Source organism: Cornus florida, unplaced genomic scaffold (assembly GCF_030987335.1).
Source record: "Cornus florida cultivar Cherokee Brave unplaced genomic scaffold, ASM3098733v1 CherokeeBrave_3.0.0_Hap2_Chr06, whole genome shotgun sequence".
NCBI lineage: Eukaryota > Viridiplantae > Streptophyta > Magnoliopsida > Cornales > Cornaceae > Cornus > Cornus florida.
Genome location: NW_026775576.1, coordinates 76,560,183 through 76,577,092, shown reverse-complemented (window position 1 = coordinate 76,577,092; position 16,910 = coordinate 76,560,183). Strand labels below are relative to the sequence as shown.

At 33.5% G+C, this 16,910-nt stretch overlaps 1 protein-coding gene across 1 annotated transcript; it reads right to left on the bottom strand.

Annotated features, from left to right (window-relative positions):
• Window positions 1-12,821: 12,821 nt before the first annotated feature.
• On the bottom strand, window positions 12,822-14,081 carry LOC132314379 (protein ALP1-like). The gene is made up of 2 exons (XM_059813252.1): window positions 13,349-14,081; window positions 12,822-13,267 (listed from the first exon to the last, which is right to left on the bottom strand). The coding sequence occupies exons 1-2, from the start codon at window positions 14,079-14,081 to the stop codon at window positions 12,822-12,824; spliced, it is 1,179 nt and encodes a 392-aa protein (XP_059669235.1).
• Window positions 14,082-16,910: the final 2,829 nt, after the last annotated feature.

The window sequence follows — 16,910 nt, the reverse complement described above, 5'->3', positions numbered from 1 at the left end:
ATACGCCTACGACATAATACCGTTAGACAATTACTCTCAAGTGGGATAATCTCAATAGATTATATTAGGTCAAAAGATAATTTAGCAGATCCATTTACAAAACGTTTGACAAGAGAGCAAGTGTATAGTTCATCGAGGGGAATGGGATTAATGCCGAAAGCTAATGAGTCATCTTAATGGAAACCTAACTTAGTTGACTGGAGATCCCAAGATCTAGGTTCAAAGGGACAACAGAAATTCTAAATGGCTCACCAGAAGCACTAGGAAGATTTAATCTTCTACTCATTTCTATGATGAGACAATGCTACCTACATCGATGAGTAGGATAAGCTATGCTTTTAATGACTCTTATACCTTGAAAATTCAAGTAGAGTATGTAGGATACTCTTAATAAGAAGTCACCTATAAGAGTGTGAAGTGGGGCCGCTTCTATGAGAACTTCTAAGGCTAAGTTTTCTAGAGCGCTCATGAAATACCAAGAGTTGTTCAGGGCCATATGAACACAACCGTGAGAACCGACTTTGTGTGGGAATGAACTGTGTGTTTGTTATTGTCTTGGTTTACATTAACGGCTGAACAGTTCAAGACATCATGTTCACTGGTTAGCCAGTAAATCCGATAGTAATACACTAGGGAATGTTCAAGGCCAAAAACTACCTATCCCGATGTAGTAAAGTTCCAATAGTACTCTCTCTAGTGTCTGTATCTTCTTCATTTGCATTTTACGCAAATTTTTATTCATGTGGGGGATTGTTGGAAACGGGGGCATTAAAAACATAAACTTTGGATAAGATTTGGAATAGATTCTGTTAAGAATTTTTTGTGGACCTCTAGACGAACGCGTTTCTCTCCACAAGGAGATGAATATGGTATATTTACTTTCTCAAATCCGTTTCCGAATTAATAAGAAATTAGCTCCAAAGTGTGGTGTTTTAATAAGCCTAAATTGGTATGCAAAATGTGGGAAGTGTTTGTCCTACATGGAAAATATGTTGAAACCAAATGAAATTTAAATAAGCCAAATTTGGGATTTGGGCTTAGGCTTGGGCTTTGGCTTGAGCTTGGGCTTGGACCTAATTGTAAAGTCTAGATTATTCTTTTTATTAAATGAAATTTTGGATTAGGCATATTTTTGAGTTGGGCTTATTTAAATGGGTTTCACAAATAGGTAGGTTTTTTGAGTGGTTGGTTTTTTTGAATTTAAATTAAAAAAACCACTTTTTAGTTTTTTCCAAAGGGTTACACCTTTTACCGAACCATCATAACCCATGGTTGCACCCACCCGAAAAGGCACTTTGGATCATTTGCAAATCACACCAAATTTAGAGAATTCTTCTCTTTTTCTGAATTTTCTTCTTCCTTCTTCTCTCTTTACTCTGTGGGTTCGAGCCTTAGTATTTGGGTTAGAACCTTAGTCAGTCACTCCGAGTTCGAGTTCGAGTCAAAGAGTACTACACCGAGCCGGTTTGCCTATTCCTTTGGTTTGCAGTGCTACTATCGATGGAAGACAAGTCGTTGTATTCTGGGAAATAGACGCCACTGAGTCCGTTAGTACCACAGCTAGGGGTACACACGGTTCGGTTCGGTCGATTGATCTCAATGATTCCTTAAAAATGGAACCGGAACCGTTGAGATCTGGAATCGGACCAAACCGAACTGGCATTCATGGTTCGGTTCCGATTCGGTTCTAAGGAACCGTTGATTGTCGTTGACTGCTGCAATGGAAACCTAAATTTTTTAGGAACTTTGCAAATCTCCGGCCACCCCTCTTCCATCTAAGGCTTGATATGAAAAGTCATTTTGGTACGCAAAAAAAAAAAAAAAGAAAAAAAAAAAAAAGAGAATATGATTTAGTTTGCAAAACAAGAATTACAGTCTTACAGACCTTGATTAATTGATTTAGAAAAAATAATAATAATAAAACAAAACCCATACATATAAGTTAGCAGTTGCAGAGAAAGAGGGTGGCAAGCTTGGGAGTTGTGAGACAGCGACTGAAGCTTGTGAACGGCGAACACGAACTGGAACAGTGGGCGATGGAAACTAAAAGATATGGGTTTTGATTTTTTGAACAATCTGAAATGATATGTCGATATGGGTTTTGAACTTTTGATTCTTGCAGACAGATAGATAAAATGAAATATATAGGTTTTGAACCTCTGATTCTTGTAAATTTTATAGTTTGTAGTTGGAGAGAGAGAGAGGGAGAGAAAAGTTCAAAGTCGATAATGAGAATAGAGATAGAGGTGATTGGGGAGGCTAAAGTGATTTGCCCTAAAAATATGAATAGAGATGAAGGCAATTAGGGAGGCTGGAATAATTTGCCCTAAAAATATTTTGTTTTTTTGGTTTAGAATTACTAATAATATAATCAAATATATATATATATATTATGGTTCGGTTCTGCCGTGAGATCGGAACTGGAACCGGAACCAAACCGAATCTCAACGGTTCCTTATTTTAGGAACCAGAACCATTCCGATTCTCACTGTTCCGGTTTCACAGTTCTTTTGTGCACCCCTAATTATAACAGTTTTCTAGCAGCTTAAATGTTAGATTTATAAAGAGAGCTTCATTTATATTGTTTATGCTTATTATTATTGAAAATTACTGGTTTGAAAATAGTGTCAACTCTGTGGAGAAGCTTTATAAAATCTCTCATGTTTTAGATTTAAGTGTCTAAACGCTACCCTAATCTCCACATAACTTTCATTTCAAATTGCATTTTACTCATTCACAATCAAATTTTTGCTGACATAAACAACCATTCTTTGAATTTTCACTACCCAAAATCAAACTTACTTCTATATTTTGCCACACAGCATTCTACACATTTCACTAGAACTTTCATTTCATCCAAACAATAAATAGTAAAGTCACCTTCAAAAGGAAAGGCCTTCAATTACAGAATCAACATTTTATTGAAATCTCATTCATAAGATCAATGAATGTACATCACTCCCCTAACCAAAGTAAGTTTAGTCAACTTGCTCTACAAAATCAAATGTTCACAGAATTTTCCCTCTAATTGAATCAAAACATCACTGTAAATGTACACCAAAACTTGAAATCATATGCTAACAGTGATAAGAATCAATCTATACTAGGGATGGCAACGGGGCGGGGTGGGGCGGGGATTCCATTCCCCATCCCCATCCCCGATGCATTTTTCATTCCCCATCCCTGCCCCCATCCCCGCTTAAAATTTTACCATAATCCCCACACCCGCCCCCGCCCCCGACACCTTTTCCCCGTCCTCGTCCCACCCCGCCCCGCCCCGTCCCGGGCCCCGCCCTCATAATTTTTTAATTAAAAAAAACACATTTTTTCTTATTTTTATAAATATAATAAATCTAATTTAGTAATAAATTATTATATGTAAGGGTATATTAATAACTTCACATTTAATCGGGGCGGGTTTACCCCATCCCCGCCCCCAGCCCCAACCCCAGCAGGAATTCAAAATTTGCCCCCATCCCCATCCCCGTTTAGCTAAAAGGATCCCCATCCCAGTTATAAACGAGGGGGGGCCCCAACGGGCATGGGGAATTTGCCATCCCGAATCTCTACCCCAAAAATAGAACACTAGTAAGCATCAAGAAATTGTATTTTTAATATATAATTGAACTTGTATTTTTTTATTTTCCTGTGTAACTCGTTTACCAAAAACCTTAAACTGTTGGGTAGTGTTGCATACCTACCCATTTATACCCCCAATTACTTTCCCATCCGGATCTAATGTGGGACAAATGACCCTTATTACATTCTCCCCCATCCAAACTCGTAACGCCCTCGTTGCGGCTCAATCCACCCTGCGTACTCGGACTGCAAACCCGTTGCCCTCCGGACCAGACGTTTGACGTGACACCGGTTCAAGGACTGTGTCTGGCTCTCATACCAACTGTAATGAGTGAGCGCTTGCCTATTTACCTAAAATCTCAAACTGTTGTGTAATGTTGCATACCCACCCATTTATACTCAATCATTTTTCCATCCGAATCTAATGTGAGACAAATGACCCTTGTTATATACACCCACTTTGCTCTTTTGAAGTCTTGAACCTTCATCATCTAATTTGGGAGCTAGAGGAGATAACATAAGGCCCTTGGTGATATCTCTTTATTAACTTATCATCCAGAAGTAGATGTATGCATTCCCTGTTTGGATTAAGAAATTCCGACTTAAATATGATCAAATCATGAATCCTTGTTGCAACTAATTGATGGTTGAGTAACTTTGAGTACAAATTATTTAGAATCAAATGAACGATGGCATGATAGAAATTGCAAACTTTTTTTAAAAAAAATTAAAATTAAAAAGAAAAATAAAATAAAATAAAATAGATTGGGGTAAAAGTGATATGGAGTTTGTGGTGTTGGAGGCCTCTGAACTCGAAGTTTTTGCCTTCAAGAGTAGACCCTGTAAAAGAATCATCGTCATTGATATTAAGTGACAGAAAATGAACATTTAGTGAAAGAATCGGTATCTTCTTATGTTTAATATGAAGTCTGAACATTTAACCAGTAAATAAAATAAAGTAGTGTTATTAGACCCGATTTGAAAAAACCAACTTACTTTGAACATGTGTGGGTAAAAAGAAAAAAAGATAAAGGAATTCATTTACCCAGTCTTAATTTATTTTGAATAATAAAATCTCACTTGTTTACCGATAAATAATAATATAATAAAAAATATAAAGCATCTATTCGTCTATTCTTAATCCAAGTAAGCAGGAACACAAAAAGGGTAAAATAATAGAAAAACAAAAATCATCAATGCAAGTAGCAATCTATGGTACATTGCATTTAGACGAAGTTGCCAAAATCTTTTGGCACTCAATTCACCAAACTGCATTGATATAATAATGATGTATGTGAATATGAGTTTATATAAACAAATATATAGTCATAATAGGGTTAAAAAAAAACACGCCAAATTTCTTGTTGATATATCCCTATAAGTTAGACTTAAAAGTAATAGAAGTTGGTAAATACACAAACTTTCCATTTTGGTTCAGGAGAATGCAACCGGTTTGAGCTCACATTGGATCGAGTTAGATTTATCTTAAAACGGGATTTTGCAAAGAAAAAGCAACTTGTTCGAGAGTAAAGTCGGTTGGATTGCTGAAAAACCGTAAAAATGCTTTATCATTTATTTTTATATAGAGAGGAACAACACTTGAAAGATTAATTGTCATTTATGTTTTTTTAAGAAAAAAAACAATAAAATTAGTGCATTTGATTAAAAATGGAGTATACTTGTATAATGGTGTTCTAAAAAAAAAAATTTTATATATATAGTCGTGACAGTTTGATTTAGATAACTATGATAAAAAAAAAATGAGGGCAGTTTAGGTTAATTAACATTTTCTTGTAATTATGCTATCCAAATTATGAAATTGTATTTTTTTAACTATATTTTTTATAATTTTTTCATATTGGTCAATATGTATTTATTTTTTTATTCACTTCATTTTTTTTTTTACTTTTATTTTTTTACTATTAATTATTTATTTAACCAAAAAGATAGAAAATAAACAATAAATCATCCAAACTCACCAAACTTCCCTTGACTTTGGATTAATATACTGTAAATAATTTTTTTTCAAAATCAATGTGAAATCACTGTCAGAGTTTGTTGTTGGTTCAACAGGTTTAAAAAAATTGGAAGAAGTTATGTACCTACTCTTAATTACAAAAGCAACATAACTTTTACGTCCTGTTACCTTTCATTTATAGCTAACCATTATCAACTCTTATTATTATTATTATTTTAAACTCTCGTCGAAATTTCTCTGTAAAAACTCTCATTTTAAACAATACATTTTACATATTTTCATAAAATATTCCTACATTTTTTAAAAAAAATTCAAACTTAATTATATGTATGTTCAAACTTGAAAGAATAACTTAATAATTTTTAAAATAGATAATGTAATACTTATGTCCCTTTAAAAAATTATAATTCTTCTCACAAGTGACGTCTAATATTGAACAAAGGAGTATATGTTTTTTCTCTCTCATTCTCAATAACATGTAAAAAATTTATCGACAAAAAATAAACATGAAATTGAACTTCACTTTAATTCAAACGCAACCTCTTTTTAACTCAAACTCCTTAATTGCTTACATTTAAAATTTGTTATATCTTAAATGTTAACCATATATAATTTCCAACAATAGATAGTTCACACATGATACCTAGTTTACAGGTGTTCTCCAATCAAATTGAGATCCTACTCACTAAAAATTGTATAATTTACTGGTGCAGAGTGCTTCACGTTTTGTTTTAACTCAAACAAAATAAGTGTTTTGTTGTAAAGTGTTTTAAATAATAATAGAAAGCATGTTAGGTAACGTCTATTTGTTTTAATATTTTTGAAAGCAAAAATATTAAAAAATATTTGGTAAAAATGTGTTGCAAGTTTTAAAAATGTTTGGTAAAAATGTATTAGTTTTTTGATTTTTTACCATTATTCACGAAACATTTTGATACTATGCAAAACAAAACATATTTTACCAAATACGGTTTTTCCACGATTCACAACAAAAACAAAAACACTGAATTATTAAAAATGGCCACTTTTAAGTACTACTTCACTCACCAAACAAGTAACAACTTTTCCTTTTCTAAAAAATAATATAAAAAAAAACAACTAATTTTTAACAACAGATAAATTATAAACCAATCTTTAACAACATGATAAATTATGATATGGTCAGAATTAGGTGGTGTCGACTAATCATTGTTGATGGTAGCACTTGATGATGTAAGGAGATCATTCCATATCTGTCGGGGGTGCTGAGATCAGAGGTTGAGTGGAGCTGCAAGCTGGCACAAAGGATTCTCCGTAGAGGAGATTAAGAGAGAGAATGCAGATTTGTTTAACACCTAGGGTAGCTCGAGTCCTATAAGACCATTCTCTGTGGTTATGGTTGAGGTGGTGTATATGTATTTCAACCAGTTAAATGATGAGAGTTTAGTCCTATTTATACTACTTCATTCCGGATAATGCCCCCCAGTCGCGTGGGGGACCTCCCCTTGACCGTTGGTCGCAAGGGGTAACCTTCAATTGACCATTGGGCTAGAGGGGCCTCATCCTAACTGATGGGACGTCAGGAGGGTGGCCCGACGCAACGTGTCCCTTGGTCCATGTGATGTAATGATAATTCTGTGCCGCAAGTCATTTTAGTGCATTTAATGAGCCAAGTGACTCCTACCCTTCCGGACTTTGCTTGCAAGTACTACTGGGCATCTCCTCCCCTTGGTGTAGGCTTTAGGATAAGGAAAGAGGGAGAGGGGTAGGTCCTATCAGTCAATCAATTGTATATTTAATGCATTATGTGATTTCTATTTCTCGAGCTCAGCTATTGGGTATTAAACATTCTTTCCCCCTTGTGTAGACCTCGAGGTGAGGTGAAACCTTGGAACTCAGCCATCTAACCACTGATTCTTATTCCTGCAAAGTAGGAGGAGATAGGAGAATTGCTTTAGACTTACCTTCTTTGGTTCCAAGCTTCCGCACATCCTCTAAGCTCCCGAGCTCCTATGCAGGGGGAGCTCGAGGTGAATAATTAAGTTTGAAGCTCCCAAGCTCCTATGCAAGGGAAGGTCAAGGTGAATAATTAAGTTTAAAGCTCCTCAAGCTTCCCACAACATGTGGCTCGGGGAGAACAGTCAGTAGAACCCTCGGGCCCCTATCCCGAGTACTGCGGGAAATAAGGGGCTTTTGAGTTATGACAGGGCCAATCCGACTGGAGCGGGGCGCCACCAAACCAGGAGAGTGAGGGTAGCGACCCCCTCTTCTTATGAGCCCAGTGCTCACATACCATGCCCTAATAGCTCGAGGTTATTAGGGCTTCCAAAGCAAAGTCAGGTGGGACCCAGTATGGCCTATTCAGTGCTGACTAGTCATGCAATATTATTATTCAGTAGGGACACGTGGCGTCTCTTGTGACAGTGACTATCTACAATCATATACAGTCTTTTATAAAACTATATAAGTTCTTTTTTTTTCTTTTTCTTTTTCTTTTTTTCTTTTTTTTCTTTTTTCTTTTTAACTTATATGGCATCATATGATCCTGTCCTAACATCAGTAGCCCGGGGAACATAACATAAATAAGATATTTTTCTTGTAATCTTTATGTTTTCAGTAAATGAACTTGTGCGATTCTCTTCATTGTCTTTCAAAGCCATCACAAGATGTTTGGTTTCAAATTGTCAATATGATTTTTGTTCTATATTTCTATTACGATTTTTCATTGACAATAGCATATTATATACAGTCAATGTGATTCCAACAACTAATCAAATGTATCGTTTGGTTAAATTGAAACTACATAAGCATAATGTATAATGATATGTGTATTGAAGTAGGACAAATAGTTAATTTACAAATAAAATATAAATATATAATTGTAGTAACCAACTAATTGCATTTTTTTATTCTTTATTATTATTATTTTTTGTAGTATCAACTCGATTGAGATATCATATACTCCGTACAATGTAAAGACATTGCACGCCATTCCATTAAATCAGAGAGATTGGGAGTTGGACTTTTAATATTCAAAGATCACAGCATGATAAGTCTTTGCCAATTTTGCTCAACTGAAAGCTATGTGGTTTTATTTGCATCTGATCATCTTATTTGCTTTAGACTTTCATTCAGATTGACAAAGGCAAATTCAACGGTCAAACTAACCGCAATGTCATAGATTGTCCAATATTTAAATAAAATTATGACAAATACACATTGGTTTTATTATTATTATTATTATTATTATTATTATTATTATATAAAATAAATAAAAAAAGACAAGTAAACATTGGTTCAAGTAGTGCTTTTCTTGATTATATCGAACAATTTGGACCGTAATTCTTAGTTTTGATTGATTTATCTATTTATAAATTCTTGAGGTATAAAACTAGGAATTTTTTAAAAAAATTATATTTGTACCATTAGTTTTGGCCCCAACTGTAATTATTTAAAATATAGGAAAGTTAAATGTAATAATTTTTTTTATAAAGAGAAGATGAGTGTAATTTACCCTTGTGATCCTCACAAGAGAGATTGTTGGTAGGCCATACAATCAAGGTAGAGATGCAAAGAGTGCAAGAACAAGAGAGATGGTAGTGACCGTGAAGATTGAAATTTTCAATATACATGGGTATAGGTGCAAATATTTGTACATATAAAAACGGAACAAACTCACACCAATTACACTCCATAATAGAGCCAAAGTCTCTTCTATTTTTACTTAGGCTAACCCTTTTGAATACAATAACAATAATACAATATCTCAATTTTCCACTATTTTTATTTTTTTGCATATTACTTTTCTCATGGTTCATGTGAGGTTTGGGAGTCATCTTTTGTTTAACTTGGTCTCTCAAGTACCTTCCTTTTATATTTTGACCACGTGTATCGTTTTCGTTAATGTATGTGCCACGTGTCATGTGTTAATGTGCTATTCCTTAGAGTTTCTAGTCTTTCAACGTCCACGTGATGACAAGATTTAGCATGCAAAGCTAACAGACTCAAGCATGAGCAACCCTATTACATTATCTTCTCACCCAACGCAAATATAAATGTTGATATATTTTGTAGAAGGTAGTCCGTGTCAACCTTGATCACAACAATGGAATCCTTGTTGAAGACCTCCCCCGTCCACCGGACTGACTTCAAAACGGCACCGTTGCTGTACGAGGTCACCGGACTGAATTGTTGGCCTCCATTAACTGTTGTTGCCGTTACTGGTAGTTATTTCTAGTTTTGGGTTTGGAATTGTTTTCCAAGTTGGGCCTGTATACGCAGCCTTGTTGAAGCTTTGGGCTTGTCTTCTATTTACTTTTAGGCTGAGGCCTCTTGTAAATTTTTATTATCAATGAAAATTACTTTAATTTTCGAAAAAAAATATAAAAAATGGAATCCTTGTGAGCAGACATACCAAAAAGTTCCTAGCAGTCACCCTCAGTTACCGTCTCTGGTAAGCCCCAATGGACAACCCATTTAAGGTGTTGATGATAGCTTGAAAAAAAATAAAAATAAAAACAAGTGATTTTTAATTTTTGTCACTATTACTTATAAAATAAAAATAATAAATTTAGTTCATTTTTTATTAATCAACAAAACATACTGAAAATTAACAATATCATCCTCATTTTTTTTTTTAACTAAAAATTTTACATTAATTTCTCCTTGGTCTTTTAAGATATGGCTGGGCTCCTTCAAACTGACATGTGGGGAAGACACTGGGCTATGATGTGAAGTTGGGCTTGGGTAAAGAGGGACCTGAGATGGAGGGCCTTTAATCTGAACAGATGGGTGATCCGGTTGCATGGGCCTTTGAGAAGAGGGCCCAATCCACTCATTGAGGGAGCCTTATGGGCTTGAGTAGCAGCACAAGGTGGGTCAGGGGTATCACAACCATCATAGTGCAGCGAAGTATTCTCCAAAGCGGTAGGATTAGATACGATTTTATTGCACATATCCATGGAATTGACAGATGGAAGAAGTGGTTGGGAAGTGGTACTTACAATGGTCATTCGATGTCCGGTCCACATGGGCTCGGAGATTGAGGGAAGTGACTGGTAGGATGAAAGAGTCCGTAGATTGATGGTGGTAGTCCCTACTTCTGTGTCTCACGATAATGCCTGCCTCGTCCCGCCTAAGCCACCTTTCCCCTACTACCCACATATATAAAATATATATATCTATATAAATATCTGAAATCCTAGTTCGTGTTTTCTTTAATTTTGCCCTTGTTGAATTAGATTTGTCAAAAATTATCCACCAATATTAACTTTCAATTAAATAATAAAACGTGCACAGAGCTATAAAGTTTGATAAGATATATTAATAAAAAAGTTGAGTTGGAGATAAATTAAAATGTTAATTATAATGACATTCTCTGAAATTTGTTGTAATGACAGTTATATACAAGTTAGACTTTTTTGTACAATAACACTTCATAGTTTGGATAAAGTTAACAAAAACACCACAATTGAGCTTTGCAACATCTGATATATAATAAAATAACATTTTTGCCCTTTGACTCTTGTGTTGACTTATTTAAATAATAAAATTACATTTTTAACCCTAATATAATATTTATATAATAATAATAAATAAATAAAATATCAAAACCAAAAAAAATATCAAACCCCTTAAAAATGGGTATGAATCTTATACCAATAATTTTGTGTGTGTATATGTGTATATATATATATCATCACCCACCATCACTACCATTTCACCAAGTTTAAAATCCAAATCAATATATATATAATTATATAGATATATAGTTACCCAACATCACTATCAATTCACCGAGTTCGAAACCCAAATCAATATATATATATATATATATATATATATATATATAAAGGCCCGTTTGGCATGCGTTTTACTTTAGGCGTTTTGTTTTTGGCTAAAACAGAAATAGCTTTTTTACTATTGGAGTGTTTTGGCAAAAATCGGAAGCACGTTTGGGAACGATCTTTTACTGTAGAAATGTCGAAAATAAAAACATGCAAAACATGTTTGGTAAATCATGCGTTTCAAGAATTTTAAAAACAAAACATGTTTGGTAGCTCCAACTGTTGTAAACAAAATAAAACAGAAACAAAAAACATGTTTGGTTATCATTGTTTTTAATTTATTTTTATAAATTTTAAATTTATTTATAAATTTATTTCTATATAAATAGTCTATATATTTTTAATAAATATATTAAAATTTGAACACACAAACACACACACACACACACACACACACACAGAGCATATTATCTTGATCTGAAACTACACTTTAAGTTATTTGAAATTTCCTGGTATAGTTTGTTCCTTTGGTGATGATTGTCCATAGGTTTGTGTTTCATTCATTTTGCTCATTTTTCGCATTAGCGAAAGAAGAAGAAAAAATACTACACAGTTCTGATAATAATTTTCGACTCTTATAAGTCTGCATTGGTGGGAATTTAACTCCAAAATACAGATTCTTGCCTTCTCTTTTGTAAAAAAATGTAAACCCCCACCAAATTATATATATATTAATTTTTGTAATAACCTATTTACAAGTTATTTGTAATAACCTACTTCAATTTTATTATCATTATACATGTATAGTCCAACTCAATATTAAAAATAAATAATCTCTAGTCACATTTTACTATACTACATGAGAGTCAACATTTGTAAAAAAAATTGCAATAACCTATTTACAAGTTCTTTACAATAACCTGCTTCAATTTTATTATGATTATACCTGTATAGTCCAACTCAACATTAAAAATAAATAATCTCTAGTCACATTTTACAATACTACATGAGAGTCAATATTTGTAAAAAAAAAATTGTAATAACCTATTTACAAGTTCTTTGCAATAACCTGCTTCAATTTTATTATCCTGATACCTGTATAGTCCAACACAACATTAAAATAAAAACAAACTCAATTGAAAGCATAATTGAAAAAGAGTGTATAACATTTACAAGTCCTTAAATATTCAACCAACAAATTAAACAAGTTTAAGTTGTACATAAAATGTTTGGAACAAAGCATTAACAATACATAGTTGTCACTAAAAATTGATAAGAAGTTCATAAAGTGGATGACAATGGCAACGACACATCATCTTCATAACAGCACATGTGGCCTTCAAGAGAGCATCAACACACTTCATATCTGCAATAATAGCATTTAAGTTGAATTATATATCTGTAAAAAAGATTTATATTACATATATATATTGCAAGCTCACAATAGCAACAAATATATTACATATAAAAGAAAAAATATACCATCACTTTCAGAAGGATCAAGAGTGCTGAAGAGAATTCCAAATTTGATCAGCAATAGTATTACGTAACTGATCCATTTCTCGAAGCTGAGCTGAAGGCATATGCTCAACAATCTCATCATCTTCACCATCACTTTGAGGAGGATCATTACCATCAAATATGTCATCAGGCTGATGCTGATTTTTGATGAAATTATGTAATGTGCAACAAGCCATTACAATCAATACTTGTGTTGAAAACTTATAAGGAGGCATTGCCCTCAAAATAGCGAATCTCATCTTCAATAACCCAAAGTATCGCTCAATTATATTTCTCAAAGATGAATGCCTATGATTGAATACTTCCTCCCTACCACGAGGTTGTCTAGTCCTACGGTATTCCTGAAAGTGGTAAGTATGACCTCGAAATGGGGCCAAATAACCAGGCTTATTGGTATACCCCGAGTCTACCAAATAATACTTACCTGCCATGTTTAGAATACATAAAGATATATACAGTATGATAAACTAACCATATATTAAGTGAATTTGTAAAATAATATTACCTGCTGGTGGAGCTGGAAAGTTCATTGCCTCATTTTCAGTACACTCATTTAGGATTCTCGAATCATTAGCTGAGCCTTCCCACCCAGCTAGCACATATGTGAACCTCATGTCAAAGTCACATACAGCCATTACATTTTGTGTAGTATAACCCTTTCTACCACGAAATGGAAGTTGTGTATTTGCTGGCAGAGTTGCCGGAATGTAGGTTCCATCTATAGCTCCCACACAATGCCTGAAGTAAGGGTAAAACCTAGAAGACTCTCTAATCTTATTCGGAATCACAGAAAAATTAGGAGGGGCAATGATATGGGTGCCCAACTGACATACTGCATGCAACACAGCATAGAAGTGTCTAGAAATGGTTTCAGTGGAGTGTTGAAATCTCTCTGCTACAACACGATTCCTTTGATTATGAGATAAAGTCAGCAAAAAGATTGCCACTTGTTCATAAACAGTTAAAAATTTAGAATCCTTCAGCCATATACCTTTCAGGGTACTACACAATGTTCTGAAAACTTCAGGGTACATCCTAAAATTTTCATAACATCTTTCTCTATGGCCGTTTAAAATCTCCATAACATATGTTTCCCCTTGTAAAATGGAATCCCTACAACGCCTCTTTTGATAGAAGTTCTGCTCTTCTAAAAGAGCAGCAAATATTAAGACACTCTCATTGTCCTCCTCATCGTCATATAATTGAATTATTCTTCTTATATTGTTCCACATATCCATTACCCTATTTAAAGATTTAATACAAGCAAAACATTTAAGTTAATAAGCAAATCAATTAAATAATAAACAAAACATTTAAATAATAAAACAAACATTTAAATAATGGTATTAAAGTATTTGAGTACTAACAGGCATCCAAGAAATAAAATTATTTAAGTTATTATAGCCATCCAAATGTGAGATAATAAAAGTATTTAAGTTATTACAGCAATCTAGATGTGAGATAATAAAAATATTTAAGTTATTACAGTCATCCAAATGTGAGATAATAAAAGTATTTAAGTTATTACAGTCATCCAGATGTGAGATAATAAAAATATTTAAGTTATTACAGTCATCCAAATGTGAGATAATAAAAGTATTTAAGTTATTACAATCATCCAAATGTGAGATAGTAATAAGTTAAACGATGACACAAAACACAATCATCCATAAAGAAAAACTCAAACATTCAATGCCCAACCAATTCTTACATCCTCAGGTGCCGAAAGAAAAAATTTCTGCCACTTCTCAGAATCATGTAATAACTTCGATACCTTAGCGAATTGGGCCATCTCAATTCTAGGTATTTTTTGTAAAAGGAACATGGAGGCATCAAACATTTCATAATCTCTATCATTTTTTGAGGGAGAGAGAGCTTCATCATCTCCTTTCTCACATGAAGATACACGAGTAGAAGTAGAAGATGATTTAGCTGCTTTCTCTATTGCGGCTTCCATTCTCTCAGCTCTCCTCTCAGAATTCTCATTTATGTTTGACAAGAGTGCAGCTGTACCAGGAGATAAAGCATCTCTTTTGGCTTTCTTACTTTTACGTAAAGGTGGGGGACTGACCTCACAACCCTCTTTCTCATCATCGTCATCATTGGGAGTGGGCAAAATGATTGTGGGTGGTGCTGTAGTGGATGGGTGGGCATGCATCCCTTTTGCATATGTGTCCCCAAATATAGTCGACATCTTGTCAAAATGCTTACATCCATACTTTTTATACTTATTTGCATTCGTAACAACTTACAAATTTTGTTATAATATTAACCACATAACCAATAATATACAAGATTTTATTATTTATTTAGGACTAATAATTAAATTACTAACCTTGCACAACCTGTCCCATCTCTCTTCCTCAACTATAACCATGCCCGTCTCATTGTTATATCCCACGCCAGTCTCCGATAATAATTTCTTAAACTCAGTATAAATTTTTCTCAAACCATTAAACTTATTCCGAAGTTGGGTTAAACCAAATTTTCTCCCCGTTTGAACATTCATTTGTTTGACTAAATTACTTCAACCACTTTTACTAAATGTTGTGTCACTACGATTATTAGCTTTAACTTCTTCCACCATAATATTCACGAATTTTTCAATAAGTGACTCATCCCATAACAATTTTCCATCGTTCGTAACTTCAACCACTTCTTCAATTGTGAGAGAATCACCGTATTGTTCCACATTTTCAACATTCATATCCATCTAACATATTAATAACAACACTATAATTAATAACAAAATAATAATAATTTTAAACTAGGAAAAACTATTGATGGTATTAAAGTTACTCTATCACAACTACTAATTCATGAATGTTTATATTATTACAATATGTTTATTCCCCTTTTATACATTTGCTAGAAAGAGCTTATGATTTTAGGTTTTACTTAGTTCCTAGGAAACGTACATATAGTTAATATGGCATAAGTGCTGGAAAGCCCTACGAGAAGTTCACACATTTAATAAAGAATACTGAATCAAAATATAAAAAATAAAAAACAAGAAGAGAAAGGAGAAATTGGTGATAAATGTTATAATATTAGGTATTTTACTAAAGGGAAATATGGTCATTTCATTGTAATAGCAATTGTATATATATACACATATGTGATAGGAGAAGGGAAGCACTCTTACTCACAAAATTTCACTAATAATTGTGTTTTCTTATTCTATAAATCCTAAATTTAATAAGAGTAAAAGATGCAGATATTCTTCTGAACTTATGCATGTATATTTAAAAGTAGGGGAAATGACATAATGATAAAGACTGAACCAGAAAAGGTGGGTGTGCATAAGAAGCTTACCTCTTTTTGGTGCTGTGAATCTAATGAGAAGAAAAGCTACCAAATCAACAAGAGATATCAAACTCCAGTCCAGTAAAGCAGATACAAGAAGGAAGGGTGGAAGAGGTAAAAACAATTATTATTCCAGTTAAAAAAAAATGATAAAAATGTAACTAAATATTTAAAAATATATCTATAATGCATTGATTATGTATTAAATGTCTAAACTCTGTTGACACATAATGATAAATTTTAATACATATATATATTACCACACTACAACAAAAGTGACTTTTTGTGACAAAATTTCAGAGACAAAATTTATTTCGTCCTTAAAAGCAGCCATTTAGAGACAAAATACTAGTTCATCACTATTTGTTATATGTTTTAGTGACGAATTGGATAATTCATCCAATTTTACAGTACCGCCTTATCTCTATCCTAATTTTTTATACATTGGCACCCGTGTTTTGTATTATGAAATAACCTAATGAGGTAAAAATGAGGTCGTTCCGGTACTTCTTTCCCCCCTACAATCTCGCATCAGTTCTCACCAGCGCCCTTTTCTCTCCTAATGTTGATCAAACTCCAACTACCCCCACATAAAGATGCTATTTTCCCCATTTTTTCTCACAATATGCTGCACTATTCTGTCCCAATGCCGCCAGAAGACTTTCTGCTCCTTCAACAATTGAATGTCCCTTAAAGAGAGAGAGAGAACTTGAGTTATCTCTGAATCACACAAAAGCTCTCAAATCTCTGTAAGTTTCAAT

Bases quoted from the DNA above. Each gene is read 5' to 3' on its own strand.
- LOC132314379 (XM_059813252.1), bottom strand. From the start codon at position 14,081: ATGGATATGTGGAACAATATAAGAAGAATAATTCAATTATATGACGAT. The intron at 13,268-13,348 runs GTAATATTATTT...TAAACATGGCAG, and splicing joins CTTTCCAGCTCCACCAGCAG to GTAAGTATTATTTGGTAGAC.